Source organism: Malurus melanocephalus, unplaced genomic scaffold, assembly GCF_030028575.1.
Source record: "Malurus melanocephalus ecotype Western Australia unplaced genomic scaffold, MMel_1.1 scaffold_41, whole genome shotgun sequence".
Classification (NCBI taxonomy): Eukaryota; Metazoa; Chordata; class Aves; order Passeriformes; family Maluridae; genus Malurus; species Malurus melanocephalus.
In genome coordinates this window covers 3210610-3228181 of record NW_026623273.1, presented here as the reverse complement: position 1 = coordinate 3228181, position 17572 = coordinate 3210610, and the positions used below count along the sequence as shown (strand labels likewise).

At 38.4% G+C, this 17572-nt stretch overlaps 1 protein-coding gene across 7 annotated transcripts in view; it reads right to left on the bottom strand.

The window, feature by feature from the left end:
• Window positions 1-7437: 7437 nt before the first annotated feature.
• GHR (growth hormone receptor) overlaps window positions 7438-17572 on the bottom strand; it is a 148843-nt gene continuing 138708 nt past the window's right edge. For all 7 annotated transcript variants that reach the window (XM_057364728.1, XM_057364724.1, XM_057364727.1 and 4 more), the window contains 4 exons: window positions 14805-14976; window positions 12242-12332; window positions 9424-9493; window positions 7438-9166 (listed from right to left, as the gene is read on the bottom strand). In XM_057364728.1, the coding sequence (XP_057220711.1) occupies window positions 8210-9166; window positions 9424-9493; window positions 12242-12332; window positions 14805-14976 (1290 nt within the window). In that variant the 3' untranslated portion in view covers window positions 7438-8209. The remainder of the gene's footprint in view (window positions 9167-9423; window positions 9494-12241; window positions 12333-14804; window positions 14977-17572) is intronic.

Sequence of the window (17572 nt, the reverse complement as noted above, 5' to 3'; positions counted from 1 at the left end):
GTGACAGGGCCGGGCTGGGTGAGGGCCGGGGCAGGGGCACCACAGCTGGGGCTGGATTGTCCCCACAGCTGGGGCTGGATTGTCCCCCTGGCTCCCAGGGCCAGCCCCTCACGCCAGCGCTGTGGGCAGGGCACRGGGCTGCTGCTGCAGCTGCGCCATTGGGACAGGCCTTGCTGCCTGCCGGGTGTGCGGAGACCTGGGCTCCCTGCTCTCTGCTCCTCCCTTCACCCACCACAAGCTCCCTTTGCAGCCCCACTGAAACCCTTGTCTCTGTCCTCCTGCAGGCCATGGTGGTCAAARCAGTCCTGGCGGCCCTGTTTGCACTGGTGCTCCTCTTCCAGTTCCCACAGCCCGTGGTGAACGGCTTTGATGAGGAGCCGTGGCAGCAGAGCGAGGAGGAGCTGGAGGAGACCACGCTGGAACCGACTGCTCCTGAGTGGGGAGCCCTGCTCTGGGCTGCCTTGCACCGGTGGCCCTYGTGGGTGGCTGCTGCCATGCTGCTCCTGCCTTTGTGTGTCTGGTGTTGGTGCAGAATTGCGGCCTGGAGGCAGAGAGAAAATGCGCGGAGAGCCAGAGCAGAGGCAGGAAGGCGTAGGATGGAAATGGAACAGACAAGGCATCGCATACAGGAGGGATTCGAGGATGTGAAGGAAATGTGGAGGATGATGAAAGTAATGAAGAGGAAAATGGCCAGATTGATTCGGGCAAACAGGAGAATGAGCCCGGGAACAAGAAGATGAGCAGGGGAAGGTAAGCTCAGCAGGCTTTTAGAGGAGCACGGCCTATGTGAAAAATACCTTCCTGGTGGAAATGCTGTTTGGGCTGGGCCAGGTGAGCTGGACATGTTTGTGAGCAGCCAGCACATGGAGCTGCCCTTGCTGCTGAGCACAGAGCTGCGCCATKGCAGAGACTCAGGGCTCCTGCCAGACCCTGCCTCTCTTGACTGAATCTCTGAATTGTATCTCTGTTGACTGTATGGTATCTATGGACACTTTTCCCTGCAGAAGCCTTGCAGCCACTCGAGGATGGAGCCATTTGAAGGAGGATGTGGCCACATAGATGGAGATTTGCTTAAACTCCTGATTAGTTAAGGAATAATTTAAGAATTCCAATTATGATATTTAAAAATTACTTTTTTTTTGGCGTAATACTGTTCAAAATTTAACCCACTTGAATGTAAAATAATACTTTCATAATATCATGATAGTGATAATAATAACCAATAATATTTATATGGCAAGGATGCATTTTATTGCTTAACATTATGAATCAGTTATGTGAACTAATTACCCCAATTGAAGTATTTTCTATTTTTATCATAACCAATGGATTTTATAGGTTCTTCATGTTTAAAATTAAATTAATGTTGAAACCTGTATTAATATTTTATATATAATTATATATAGGAATCATCAATATGATAATGATTATAATCATAGGGTGATACTATAAATGTACAAAATATTAATTGTTATTTTAAAATGACAGTGACTGCCCTCCATTCATCTTGGGAGGGTCCRTTCCCTCTGGGAGCTGCAAACAGTGCAAAGTTCCAATAAAGGCGGTGCTTGCACAATCCTTGCTGTGTCTGTGAGTGTCCCTGGGGCGTCCCTTGGTGGGGATGGCAGGTAGAGCAGAGCTGGGGAGCATTTGGCAGCAGAACTGATGGCCTGGTGGGCTCTGCTTTCTCCAGTGCTGGAGCTGAGGCTGCCCAAGGTGCTCGTGCTCCTGGCTCGGGGCGAGTGGAAAATCTGGTCCTGCCCAGAGCTGTGCACAGCTCAAGAGGAATTGTCTTGGAGACCAGAGGGAGCAGAGCAGCCCAAAGCCAGGTGTGAAGCAGTGCCACCAGGAAAGCCCCGCAGATGCCAGCTGTTGGAAATTCCTTACAGAGGGGCACCACAGCACCCCTTTGCCATGCAGAAGCTTCTTCCCTCACCTCTAGCAGCTGTTTCTTTGGCACACTGATCCTTCCTCTGGTGTGTGTGGTGCCAAATGCAAAGAAACAAGGAGTGTCACCAGTCAGGCTGCCACTTAGGTCTCTGCAGAGGTCAGGACATTTTGGTATAATTTATTTTTAATTCTGGATCTCTTGTACTTTTAAAGTAATGCTGAACTTCTGACCTTGATTTCTGATACTCCTAAAGAAATCTGTGTGGTCATGTTTGTTTTAATCACACAAGTGCCTACATATGTGCCAGTATGGCAAGAAGCATATTATCTTAAGTACATTTCTGTGAAATCACAGAACAATCTGAGTTGGAAGGGACCCAGAAGGATCATAGATTATTAAATAAATGTCCCAGACAGGTATAAAAATCATGACACTGGTGTTATTAGCACTATGGTCTTATCAGTACACCATAGGATGTTTTGTTAGGGAGTACATTTTCCAGCAGTTATCGAACTTGTCTTATTGATCCTATCCAAAGGATCTGTCCATTTGGATGCTATTTTGTTTCATATTTTTCTCTATTMGTCCTTCTCCTAAAGAGGTTAACCGGTTGGGAGTAGTCTTGTTAGAAAGAAATAGTTGTACCTAAAATATAATTTATTATCCTATGGAATCAGGAATGTGACTCATAAAGACACAKATGTGTCTGCTTTCTTGTATTTCTGTTTAAGACAGTGCTCAATTTCACTGCCAAGCTGAAAGCATGCATTTTTGCTTCTAAACAGTAATTTAATATATTCCTGAACAAATAAATTCAGAAGGTTATTGTAATTGATCAGTTCATGAGTGGTAGAAATTAACTAATTAATACTAATTATATCAGAAGAAAATGAAACAACTTTGCTATTATTTACACCATAAAAGCACAGTACCATCTGTCCCTGTAGACTTTCATAAAATAGGTCATTCTTTGGGTAGTCTGTTCTTGCAGTCTGAGTGTGATGACGAAGTGTAAGAACCTCAAGTAGTATTTTGCATCTTCAAATACAGTAGGTTTCCAAATCTAATTCCAGTTAACACAGGAGCTTATCCAGAGTTGCACATTCTTTCAGCAATTTTTTGCTCAGAGAATGTCACTTAACATTTTCATGGCATTTCCAGGCATTAGTAAATATTTCTCATTCCATCAAAAAAAAAAATGCTACGAGAAAGAAAGAATTCTAACACACAGCTAAAAATTTCACTTGAGGAATCCCACACAGCTAGGCTACAGGTGGAGGATAGGATGCTCATAATGATCTCAGGATGACAACTGTAGAGTGCTCAGATGTCTGTTGAAGAAGGGCTGGACCTACTCATTTGGTAACACAGTTTTAGCTAGAAATCATGTTCTCTTTGGTAACTTTCCAAGCCCATGCCTTATTCTCTTCCAAAGAAAAGTACATTTAGTTGGCTCACACTGTTCCTGAAGGAGTTTTTCATTCAGAAAGGCAAGGTTGGTCTTTCCTCAGTAACTTGAGACTGCAGCACTGTACATWCTACTCAGATAGCTGCTGTGAAATAGATCTGAAAATTTTTAGTATGAGGAAGTGAACTGACACTGTATTGTTCTATACTTTATGTCTTTCTGGTATAGTATTGAAAGGTTTCATATGCAAGGCAAATTAGATATAAAATAAAAAATCTGTTAGTTACTACTGCAGAAAAAAAATATGACCAATCATTTTCCTGGTCTCAGGTGTTTCTTGGAATAGATTTCATTTCCTTCAGTACGAGCTCAATAGCAGACCAAGGACAGCAGTGGAAGCATCATTGGTAAGCATCTGTGATGGGAAGCGACAGAAAGTTGTACGAGTAAGCTCTTATGCTTTTTCTAAACTTTTCTTTTACTCCCACTAAACCTTCTGCAGATTTATTCCTTCCAGTGTCAAGGAGAGGAGTTCACCTATGTTTTCTCACAAATTACCACATGGTGTGAAATAATCTGCTTTCTCAGACTAATTTCATGAAGCTAATGTATCATTAGTCAGATAATTTTCATATACTAAGATAAAGAAGTATATATAATGCAAAAGAAACACCAAAGACTGTAGTGATAAAAAAATCAAACCTGCCACAGTGTGCCAGTTTACTAGATGCATGTGTTGTAATAACTGCATCTGCATATCATGCTGATTGCTGGCAGCTGCTCTGCTGTGCCTGGTTTTGACACCATTGGTAGAATTTCTCTTTTATCTACTTGTGAGTATTACTTCCTCTTATAGTTATGATTAGAGAAGATAAGGAAGCACTTGCTCAGTACAGTTTTGCCAGAGTGTTTAAGTAGTATACTAATCACAGAAATGGATTTGGACTACATCGTGTTTCTCTGTGGCCTGAGGGCATGGTTTCTATGGCAGTTAAAGCACTAACTGTGTATGCAATTAATAATGATTAGTCAGAGAGAAGAATTTGTACTGTAAAATTACATTTAGACACAGTTAATTCCAGGACAGAACTATATCCACTTGTATCTCCTCAAAGTACATTGACTATAAAAGCTGGTTAAATGCTTATCAATTCCACCATCTCGGTGAAATGGATGTTCTGAGTTRAATTGAAAAACTGGTATTGAAAAATTAATATTCTGTAGTACTTCTTTTCTCACCACCCAAGCTTGCATTTCTTCTTTAATAAAAGTAGTATCATGGTCCATACATTTTCTCCCTTTCCCTCTAAAATCAGGTACTCKGCATCAGGCACTCCTATTTGTCTGGTATTAGGCCCCCATGACAGTAAATCTCAATGCTGTAAATAAAGTTGCCTGTGACTAAACGTCAGATGGTTTCAAGTTTCTCTTTGAACCAGAGAATTCTCTCATTCTTACAACTATGGCAATGCATATGTAATTACATACACTAAGTGGTAAATGAAAGTAGAGTGTTCTCAACACAGACTGTAATCATTAGCTTAAAGCATTTCTAAAATCCTGTCGGGTCTAGRGAGCTAAACTCTTCTTTAATACTCCATTTAAAAATAGAAGATATAYCTTTGATAATGTTAATTTTCATTCAGTCTGAAAAACTCTCATAATCTGCTATTTCACTTCCTGTGTCATAAGTCAGAAAAAATATTTCAGCCTAAGTAGTAAAGAATAGTAATGGAAGTCATTTTGTTTGACAAAATCATTTATCTTAATGGAAACTGWTATAGATGATGTTGTTTCAGTTTCTTCTAACACTAAGCATTAGAAATGTACATTGTCTTTGATGGATGAAGAGAGGCTCAAACCCAAAGTCTTCCAAACCCCAGTGGCTTCTTGATGCCACCARAAGGCAACTGGCAGAGAACTTGAGTTCTTGCTTTTGAGAACCAACATGGTTTCTAATAGAGATACTGATACAGACTAAACTCTGCCAGGTAATACATAAGCAAAGCATCATTCTAAGAAAGGGAACAAGTGCAGACAGTTGACATGCAGGCTTGCCAATGTGTTTGAGATGGGCTTTAAAGTGACGCACCTTGGGAGTAGAGTCCAAAATGCAACACTCACACCATTGCATCCAATTAGGAAATAAAACAGGCCAACCAGAGCCGTGCCAAATGTTCCCTAGCTGCCTTCCAAGTTAAGAACCAGGTCAGCCACCAAGGGGGTATGTRTGTGAAGTTGTGGTAATTCTCTTGCACCCCTCCTGGGAGACTTGCATGCTTGATTACCTCCCTGCAATGCTTATAGACCAGTGCATGCAGCATAGGGAATAACCAGAGTATGACAGACTTCTATTACAGAATGCCTGGCAGGGTGGGTGAGGGGAGAACAGTGGATGCTGTCTATCTGGACTTGTGCAAGGGTTTTCAACATTTCCCCCCATAACATCCCCCCACAGGAAGCTCAAGAAGCATGTGCTGATGAATGGACAATAAGGTGGATTGAGAACTGACTGTCAGAGCTCAGAGGGTTGTGATCAGCAGTGCAGAGTGCAGTGGAGGCTGGAGTCAGCCGTGCTCCACAGGGATCAGTGCTGGCTCTAGTCTTGTCCATCTTATTGATCAATGACYTGRAGGAAGGGACAAGTTTGCTGATGACACAGGGCTGGAAGGAGGTGTTGATGCACCAGAAGGTGAGTGAGACTTGGACAGGCTGGAGAGCCCAATGGAGTTCAACAACGGCAAATGCAGGATCCTGAAAGTGGGGAAGAACAGCCCCACTGGTACAGGCTGGGGGCCAAACTGCCATCACAGGTCAGTGGGTCAGCTAACCTCGTAACACATCTGGGACAGCTCTGGGTGCAAAATATCCTGTCTCTCAGTCTATAAATTTAGGCCTGTGCTTCTATTTTTAAATACATGCATATCAGTTAGTGAAAACACTGATCCCATAAAGCATTGTTTCTATTCTAAGGAAAGTGGCATTATACTTTACTCAATGAGAAATACTTGATTTCTTCAAACAAAATCTCTTCCATTAAAAAAACTAATTACTGAAAAAAACCCACATTGTGTCCAGACAGATCAAAGACAATACATTTATTAAACTTTGAGAAAAACAAACAAAACACTAACATAGAGAAAGTTAAATAGAAATTGAAAGACACATCTTCTGACCGGCGTTTCATGGCTTGTGTGATCAGTAAAGTACCAAAATGACATTCTGAGTTTGACTGAGGTATTTAACTATTTTTGGCAATAGAAACAGAGTAAGAAACTTCTTTCAAACACACACATAGGCATTACTTGCATTAGTGTCTATCATCTATGAAATTGTATATGAAACTAAATAATATAGCTGTTAGAAAATTATAGCAGCAAATTAGCAGAATATCTAATGCACATTTACCATAAAGTACGTGCCAAACTTAAAAATCCCACCCAGTAGTTGGGCCCAGTTGTGTAGCACTTGGTCACAAAAAGAGCATCAGTGAGTTCAGATGGAGACATCATAAGCAAGACCTGATTTTGCTGCACATCATACACTTCTGTTCAGGTCAGAGTAAAGAAATTCCTATTTGCTTTCTAAGAACCCTGCTGTGATGAAAYCATGGACTAGGAAGGTAAGTCCTGAAACAATTAATTGCAAAGCTCCATCAGGTTCTTAACAAATGCAAGAACAAAGAGCTTTCTCACTGAGTTTCAGTCTTCTCTCCTTTCTTTCTGAAAGCTTGCCTAACACAGTCAGAGGAGATGCTGTTAGGCTGCAGAAACGAAAACCACGTTTGAACAATACTGTACTTGATCCCCTTGTTCCACTTAAGTATTTTAATCCTGTTACATCTTTAAAAATTAACTGCTGGCTAACTTCTGAAGTCCTTAATTTTTTAATTTTTTTTTTTTTATCAAGAGTTTCTGTGGCACAGACTAATAAATGTAGTGATACCTTTGGCTTTGGAAGGGCTTCAGAAGTTGGTCAAACATGAAGATACTATGCTGCTAAGTCTTCAGAGCTTATTCATGTGTTCTAAAAAAATTTCAGTGAAAGTTTCGTTGCACAGTTTTTAATACTGTGGTCAACAAAATTTTGCTTCTAAAATGTCTATTATTATTATTAGTAACTAGAATCTGATAACAGAACAATTTGCCCAAGTATTCTGTATATTTTAAAATTTTATACAGAACTTTAAATTGCATGTGTATTTATATACTAGTTACCATAAGAAAGTCACAGAATCAGTTACTTTTAAATTCCTACTACATTTCAAAACTTTTCTACAGAATTCTTTGGAGGTACAAAATGGCTCTGTAAAAATCTATTTTTTCTTCTAGCTGTGAATAAAATTTTATAAAACAGAAAACTCCTTTTTAGGACTGCAGCAATTACATTCCTTAAATGGGTCACCATAATTCAACTACAGTGTGTAGTGTAATAGAAAATATTTATGGTTTTATGACCAAAGTATTAAAATATATTTTACCAATTTATATAAATCAAAATAGATGTGTTATTTAGTCTAACTAGTTTTGTGTTTTCACCTATATGGTCAATTCCCAATTACTGATATAAAGATCTCTGCCAACAGCAGTTTTTTCTAAATTCTTACTTTAAACCCCCTGATTTTTAGCTTTATCAAAATGCACTATTTACTGTATATTAAACAGTAATTTAAATGTTTAATTTCACAAAAATCAACACCCACAAGAACAAGACRAAACAGCCTCAAGACAAATCATAGATAATATTTACAGAACACAATAGGAATATTTTGATGTGTATTTTACGTTGCAACATTTCAGCTAAAATTATAAGAACCACAAGAAACTTTTTCACTTCATTTTGGTTTCAGCATACAAGCCCAGACCTGACTCTCTGCTATGAAACACTACGCACATCTAGTCAAAACAGAGCTATGGCATGATTTTGTTCAGCTGGTCTGTGCTCACATAGCCACAAGACACATTGAATTCCTTGTCTGGCACTGGCAAAGCAGTTGCATTCAGCACAAGGCCTTGTGGAGAGTGAACGATGTGGATTGATGTATAGTCTGCGACAGGCATCTCTGAACTTGGGGGCTCTGCTGTTGGAGCTCCAAGATTGGCAACAGTAGTGGTAAGGCTCTCTGTGGTGAAGTAGGCGTCGTCATTATAGCTTTGTTCCTGAACATGTGGCTCATTCTCTTCGGGGGAGGTCACAGCAATGCATTTTTTCACATCTGCCTCACAGAAATAGGTGTTGTCCATGGTGAAGTTTTGTTCTGTGCAGCCTTCACGCTGTGCTCTCCCCAACTTGGACTTCTGCCCTGGTGAAAGTACAACTCTGCCTGCTGGAGTAATATCACTCACTTGAGCATAAAAGTCAGTACTTGTCAAGGAATTCTGGTTGCTCATCTGGGTATGGACCGACAGACGGGGTGACTCAATGCTGTCTRCAAAGGGTGCCCATGGGTGGCTGTTTTCAGACTGGGTATTCCTGTGCCGGCGCTGGGGGTTTGTGTTGGCAACGCTTGGAAGTGACTCATTATCTTGTCTGTCAAGGCACAAGAGATCCTCTTCCTTTTCAGTAGCCTTTTTGAACTGATCACTGTCAGAGGTGGCATCACACGTGTCACTTGCACTGAAGTCTGTCTCTGGAATATCTGGTTCACAGCAACTGGCCCGTCCAGAATCATCATCCTTTGCTCCCAAGCAACCGTGAGATTTCAGATGTTCTTCACTCAGGAGCCTGTCGGTATCTGAGGCTCTGTTCTTTTCATCAGGGTCTTCTATGTCCAGTTCAATAAACTCAACCCACAAGTCATCATTGTATAGCTGTGTCTTGTAGTCATGGCAGGCTAAGATGGAATTCACTTCATCAAGCTTTCCTTTCTACAGAGCAAATAAWAAAGAATTTTACAAAGGAAATGTTAAAAATGCTTGTCCTTTTACGATGTTAATTTATTTAAGGTGACTGTAGCTATGTGATAATTGCAAAGGGCTTCAAATTTATTTTATATAAATGAATTGTGTGGCAACTCTCCCAATATCGGAATTTTCTTCTACAACATTTTTCTGCTTGGGACAACAGTTGTCATCTACAATTACTACAAAGACTCCCACAGTAGATTTTTAGAGCTCAGTATTACCTTCAAGAGATCTGGGTCAATCCCTTTTATCTTTGGAACTGGCACAGGAGGRAAAATAAGCATTTTTAACCTGGAAGAAAATAAATTATGGTTTTTAATTGACAGTGGTCCTTTTTGAGGATTTTAGAAGGAAGACAGGCTTACATTGCATTTATATTTAATTACTTCAAAACTCAAATGTTTCAAAATAAATTTGATATTTATATTTCAAATACTCCTAAGGAAAAAAAAAGTATTTTTTCTCTCATTGCAAATCAAGAAGTTTTCTGCAAGCTTCCTTGTTGAAATCACTTGCATATATGTGGGAATCCATTTTGAAGTCTGGTTTTTGATAATTCAATATTGTATAGAAAGAGAGTAAATTCCTAGAGCTCTGCCAATAGTTTCCCTTCTTACATACATTTCAATGGAACCTGATACAAGTCTCCGTATTCAGTGACTTTCCCAAAATATTTTTCAGGGACACAGTAGTCTTGCATAAGGTCAATAAATTTAAATAGGGGAACAGAAAATGGGAAATGGTGGAAAGAGTGAATTACYTTAGAATTAATAAATACAACCAAAAAACCTCTGCAAAAATTCAGACGGCTAGTAGTTTGTCATTCTGTGACACTTTTTGAGTTATTAGTGCAACAAGTAATATATAATTAAGGCAAGGTTTTACTCTGTAGAGAAAGGACTTGTAACTTGCTTGTGCATTCACAGGCTGTGGAAATACACATTATTCTAATCCTTCATAGAGAGCATTCCTAATTTTTTGAGGGGACAAAAAAAGCCCCTCATACCAAAGAACCCTGCCAGGAGCACCCCCCACCCCACTCCGCATCCATTCTAATAGAAGGATGATTTTCTGTTAATAGTCCAACAGTAGCTGGTCATGCCTATCTCTTCCCTTCTATCTCACTGCTTCTTTTGAAAACAGATAAACAAAAGGAAAACTGAAAATTTTCTTTATACTGTGTTACTTACCTGTTTTAGAAAGAAAGGTATGGGAATGGTAGCTATAAAGCCAAATGTTAGCATTTTTCTGCCTTGTTAGTAACTTTGGGGTTCAGAGAGAGTCACAGAAGCCTCAAAGAGTGCCTAGAGAGAAATTTAGGTACCTTTGGCTTAACCATGGCAGGTCCAAATTTCTCAGTGTTTTGCTCAGCAAGCCTAATGAGAGGCAGAAATCCAGCAATTTTCCACTTAATCCCTGGAGGGGCAGTGTAACCTGTGCACCRGTTGGACTGTCAGGATACCAGTTTAGGATTTGTGTTTACAGTTGAGCCCACAAATCAGGTGTTCTAACTGGGCTGGGCACTGCTTCTAATGAAAAGGACACAGGATTTTGCCACTCACTGCCTGGAGAAGTCATTCGGGAGGGAGAACTACYCTCCACTCCTTTCTTAGCCTAGCATAATTCAAGCTTTCATCTCTCAACTCTAACGACTTACACCTGTGGCAACTGTCCTAGAGAGACTCAGTCAGATCCTGTGAGATCTGAACTGAGGAAAATATGAATTGGTATATTTCAGAATCAGGAGGAAACCAAGGTGGGATATTTTGCATTATGGAACACCTATGCAAGCTGCTTCTCTGCAGAATACATTGCCATTCAAACACAAAATGCTCTAGTTTGAGGGAAAGGGTGCATACCCGCCATCCAGGAAAGCTTCCTCAGTGGAGAAAAGCTTACAAAATTCATGATTAGCATGGAAGGTATTTATAAACTCTGACCAGAGGTATGCTCCAGGATTTTCTGAGACTAAGCCACCTCCCTTCCTCACTGTGCTGATCTTAGGTCCTTCTCCCACATGCACACTGCCCCATTGTGACACAACAACTTTTGTCATGAATYGTATCAGCAGCTTTGCTCTTAAATCTGGGAGAGGGATTACATTGCAGGGAACAACTTGCTGAAATTAAACTCTGTCAAAGCAGAGAGCTTGCTTAAATAAAAACCRTTATTTTAGTAATAGGTTTTTAAATTTATCTTAGTAAAAATTTTTTTTAGATCTTCTCAGCTGCACCATATTGTTTATATTTATGTGAAATTTCACCATTTGCTGTTATATGCAAAACTACCCAGTGTTTATTTACAAAGTGTGTACACAAGACCACTGACAATGTGCATGTGTGCACTGGGTCTTGACCATGGTGTTGCTCCATARGGTAGAACAGTACTGATATGACACCAAGTTGAATTCTGCCAAAACCAATTCCTGAACACACATATTAGGGAATTAATTAATTTGATGACCTTTCAGTCATTTTTACATATGTTTTATTCTTTAATTTTTGTATATGACACAATTTTGTAATTTTTACAAATATCACAATTGTGTGCTTTGTTTCATTTTATTCCTGTTATCTAAAAGAGCTACAATTTATTCAGAGACCAAATATTCCCTTATGACTCAAGCTCCTTCCCTTGGCTTCAAGAAGCAGAGTTTAGTGGAATGGTCTAAGAACAAAATCAAATTTATCAAATAAACAGACATTGGTTTGTATGAGACTTTTGAACAGCATGTGAACAAAAAATAGCATTTATAAAATTAGAATGAACCAAAAAACAATCCCCTTCAAAGCCTAAGAAAATCAACCATGTAAATTATGTTGAATAAAACGTTCTGCAGGGCAAGAGAAGAGAAGCTGTCGACATAATCAGATTCCCCTGGTGAAGGCCTCATACATACAAATTCTAGTTATATACAGTTTTACAAGAACGGAAAAAAAGGCCCAAAATGATTCCTAATCCTCCAATTTTGAAGTAATTGAAAAAGCCTTTTTTTTTTAAGTAACAGATACATAAAATCAACAAAGCAAAAGTCTTTACCTTGGTTGTTTTGACAGCAGGATTGAGATCACAGTTACAGCCAGCCCACACACTCCAAAGACAACAACTAAGAACCATGGAAACTCAACTTCTGAAACAACAAAACATGAACATATAAGCAGGAATCTCCATCACTGTCACATCTTTAATTTCAACCTTCTTTTCTACCACCTGAGCACTCCAAAGTGGTAAAAAGTGATGGAATTTTTTGTTACTTAAATGCTTAAATTCTGTATTCAGCAGAAATAGAAATGTTACTTTGTCGTAGTTTTGGCCAGGTCTTCGGGGTTCTTCAATACCATCTCATGTCACTGCAGGGGTGGACAAAGGGATTCTCTGGCTTCCAAGAAGAAGGGTGTGGCTTCTGATCAAAAAATGTAATGCCATTGTCTGACATTGCTTGGTGTCTCTGCAGTGAGCATCTCTGCATGTGAAGTATCYCCTCTTTTGTATACTCTTGCTATTAATATTGTTATTACTGTTTGTTTTCTATTGTAATTGCTGTTCCCAATAAATCGCTCTTATCTAAAYGCATGATCTTCACTTTCTGTGTCTTCAGTTCTCAACTCCATCCTGCTGGAGCAGAGAGGGGAAGGGGGGACTGAGTGAGTGGTGTGTGGTTTGTGACATTCTCAGTGAGTTGAGTSCTAATCCATGACGGATTTTGGTCTCAGTAGCTTCCATGCATTTATGAGTTCACTGAGAGCCCTTGCAAAACCAGACTGATTTAATAAATGGAAACAAGATCTTGGTAAAGGTAATATCTATAGAAAAAAACAGCCATGAGGAACTGCTTGGAACATGGTGTTAGTAGTCCTAATGGCATATAATGCCACAGACCGTGTTACTCCTTGTTCAYACAAGCTGAGAGAACATTACTAACAGCACACTAAAACACAGGAAAACTATTTTTCTCTCACAAAAACTAAGGTAGAGTAGAGCAAAAAAGGAAAAACAATTCTCTTTCTAAAGGCCGAACATTAATTATGTTGTGAACTGACCAAATCAACTGAAAAAGAAATCATGTCTCTTTTATTTACATTGCAGGTGGCTACGAAGAATTTAGAAGTTAATTGAGAAATGTAATTCTGTAGAGATTAAGAACAATGATGATGAATGAAATTTTTTATCTCTTAAATACTAGCAATTGCATTGTACTTAATATGACATGGTAGATTACATWGAGAAATTTATTCTAGCTTTATTCTTAATTTTTTTTGTCATGTTTTTCCCTAATTTTAACTTTTCCATAAAAATTGCATTTTTTGGGGGGGAATAAGAGATACTGGACAAAAAGCTTTAGAACACTATACATAATCATAAAGGACCTTTCAGAGAAGAAAGGAAATAAAAAATTCAGGTACAAGTTTGAGGCCTGTGTTCCTGGCTCAGATTTTGACCAGACACGCTTTCAATCACCAATAAAGTCCTACATGGATATGTCTGCGTTAAACAGGTCTCTATTTTACTAACTTATTCCCATGTCAGTGAGACCAGCCCATGTCCAGCTGCTTCAAGAAATTAGAACATTGCATTAGAAGACTTAAAATCATTAATACATGAAAGGTTTCTAAAGTTTAATTCTGTGTTCCTAAAGTGATATACAAAACAAGCAAAAAATAAATTCYGAGTCAAATCAGCTTATTTCGCTGCTGTGTGAGATGTGTGGATTTGGATCACCTCAGAGAATTTGAATGTCAGTGACTGAAGAATACTGGTTGTAGGATGGCCTTAGATTTTTCTAGTATTTTAATTTCACTAATATGAAAACCTTGACCATTTCATGAGGATGGGGTTAATATAATAATGCCATGTGTACAGAACATTAACTGTTCCTTTAAATTAGGAAAGAGAACTAGTAATACAAAGAGCTAAAAATGAGAATTTAGCAAGATTTTGAAAGGTAAGTGTACAGGTTGCTTTATGTAGTACCTTCACTAATACCCTAAAAAAGTAAGTGAAGAAGCTTGTTAAAATTGCTTGATGAAGATCTCATATTTTGAGTTAATTTGGTAGCTCAGACTGAGAACACTTCCAGAAAAGGCACTGTCTCACTCCTTCAACAGAAAAGATGTGATTATCAATGGCTGCTTCTTCTTCTGTCYTTAACAAACACTTTAAAATGAGTACAAGTCAGAAGCAAGAATGGGAAAAACACTCACTGCCCTTGATCGTATCAGGATGATCAGAAAAGCACRTAATTCTGGAAACAAACTTAGCCAACGGTATTACAAGAAATGACAATTCTTCTCTTCCCAACCGAAGCGCTCATTTTAGATGATGAAGAATGAGATTTAATTTTTAGGCTCTATGAGATATGCAACAGCAGTTATTTTTGATTTTAAAGCTATTTGTACTTTTGCTTTCTGATGAGCTGTGAAACAAGTCCTGCTGAGTTTACTGCTGAACTTCTGAATGAGCATTCTCAATCTCACTAAACGATTCTCACGTTGTAGGCTGAATTATCCRTTCAACCATACAACATCAATGTTAAGGTGGAAAACACCCCTCTGCCCTGTCACCAAAGAGACATATAAAGCTATAAGAAACTTTGCTTATTTACCGTCTGCACAATGATCACATCCAATGCCTATTTGAGAAAATGATACATAAAGGATTTCACTGAACTCCCCGAATTTTTCAGAAGTTCTTTGTCTTGATCGGATCCTTATCTCGTAATCTCTTGCYGTCTTCAGAGAATACAGTGGAACCATTGTTGAGAGCCGGGGTTTTAACTGCAAAGACAGAGGGACTGTGATTTATTTGTTTGAGTTGMACTGGCAATTTTACACTGTTGCTTGATTTCAGAAAGAAAAAYTTGAAGGCATTTTTGCTACTGCGAAATTTAAGGATATCATAAGAAGAGTTCAGAGGAAATTCACACTATTGACTGTTGACTCAGTAGTCATCAGGCATTGCTGTGATTCAGGGAAMCAAAAGCAGAGAATCCAAGCTCTGTAAACAGTGAAGAAAGGCAGCTTCCCCCAGTTACATGTCATAAGCAGGTGGTGWGAACACCTTTCCTGATCTTGTCAAGTTGTAAATCCTTTTTACCATTATAACACAACATTACGGATTACAGAATGCCAAAAATGTTGTTAAAATAACATGGGAGTTCTATAACTACTGCAATCTCCACTCTCCACAGAATTAATGGCTTGGACAGACATACTGCACATTACAAATGTTTTCACTTGGACAAAACTTTATAGGTCTCTAAAACCTTCAACTATACATAAAATGTGATAATGGAGACTGTGTGAGAATTGGCATCAGACTGCTGGTCTTTGAAACTTCTATATTAACTGCAACATACTTAGATACTGCTGAATATCAGACGATGTAGGAAATCACACTGGAGGTCTTAATAGGTGAAATTTCTCCCTTTTTCTATTAGTCCTCTAAGAATGTGCATTTTAATTCCAATGGCCCAACAAAAGTATACAAAAATATGGAAACTGTGCTCAAAATACAAATTCATGTGGAAGATACTATATTCTACTTTTACTTCCAAATCAAGGATGACACCAGAAAAAAACATGTCATGGGCTACAACTTAAAACATCTGTAAAACAGAAGCCTTTGGGAATTTGAAGGGATCTTTAACAACACAGTTCTATAATCTCTGCAACTGCATAACCTAAACTCAAGACACAGTTTGTTGGTAGGTATGACCTCTGTCTCATGAACACTCATTATATAAGGGTGGATATTTCGTTTGGTTTAGAACATTTCTCAGAAAATAATTTTGGTCCTCTTATCACTACAACTTACTGTTACAGTTGTTATAACTCTTATAATWAATGTTTAATCCTCTTTCAATTTAGAAGTTATGTATTTTCAATTAGTATATATATGGAAAAATAATTAAGCCTATACATGAAAAATCAAACAATCATCCTAAACATAAAAAAAATACAAACAATCCCAGTAAGGGGGAGATTTAGTACAATATTAAGTACTATAAATTAATTTCTGTGTTARTTATATGTACAAAACATTATGGCATATTTAAGCAGTTAAAGATTATCCTTTGTGTAAAAAACTAGTAATAATTTCAAAACAAATTATTCAAAACAAGCCAAAGAGTGAAATTGCAGCATTGCTCCAATGYTGTTATTCAGAGATTTGCTCTTGTCCTAGGCCAGACCAGGATTTTATTCAGAAATTTGTCTTCTTTGCTCTGACAGTGTCTCAGTGAATTATGCCATGGTTTATGCTCCTAAAATGAAAGGCTACAAAAGCAAACAATATTCATGGCTTAAGTACAACATAATCCGCAGTACTTTGTCTCTTGAGGCAAGTACAGCAGTCAGGAATTCCTTATCTGTGTTCTGAAAGAAATACTGATCTTCAAATGTGCTCTCCTGAGAAGAACTTCTCAAAGCCTTCAGGGATTACTGATGGTACTGCAGCAAGAACTAAGCTTTATTAGGGTATTCATAAGACTGTTTATCTAAAGACTTATCAGAAAAAAATCCAAAATACCTGTTTTTAGAAAGATATCTGTATTGACACTTTCTTTGGAAAATCTGCAGGTTTTCAGCTTCTYAAGGACTACTGATTTACTACCTAAACTTAACTCATTTCATAGGCTTTAAAATAGGGGCTAATATATTAAATGCAGTTTAAACACAGAGAGGTATTAGGGAAAAAAATATTACAGACATGATAGGCCTGTTTGACTGCAGACTTATTAATAAGGAGTAGGCTAAAGAGAAARTGCTAACACTGAGAAGGATCAGAGGTGAGGAGAGGGCCAAATCCTTCACAGGTGAAAGACCAGCAAACCAGTTTGACTGTTTTTCAATTGATAAATTTGCCTTTTGTAGTTTAAGACAAATTTGTAACACTATTATCTGTTTTTTCTGTCCGTTAACTCCATTCATATTAATAAGAAAGCAAGGATGAATCCTGCTCTGCATTGAAAAGAGTTCTCCATATGCAAATATGCCATGACACACGGGCATTTTGCTTATGCATTCAGGTAAGATAGATAAAATATCCTCACTGTAACAGAAAAACTAACTACAGAAGAATGTAGCTGATTTAAAAAAAAAACAACGAGAAAAGATTTGTAATATAGGTATTTTATATTTTCATAGTCTATCCATATAGTCACAAATTTCCCCTCGATTTTGGTATGAAATCTGTAAGCATTTTATGCGTTGCATTATTTTTATTTGGTTATCAAATATTTTGTTCGGTTATCAAATTTTAAATTGTAACTCATCGCTCCTTCCTTCCTTCCTTCCTTCCTTCCTTCCTTCCTTCCTTCCTTCCTTCCTTCCTTCCTTCCTTCCTTCCTTCCTTCCTTCCTTCCTTCCTTCC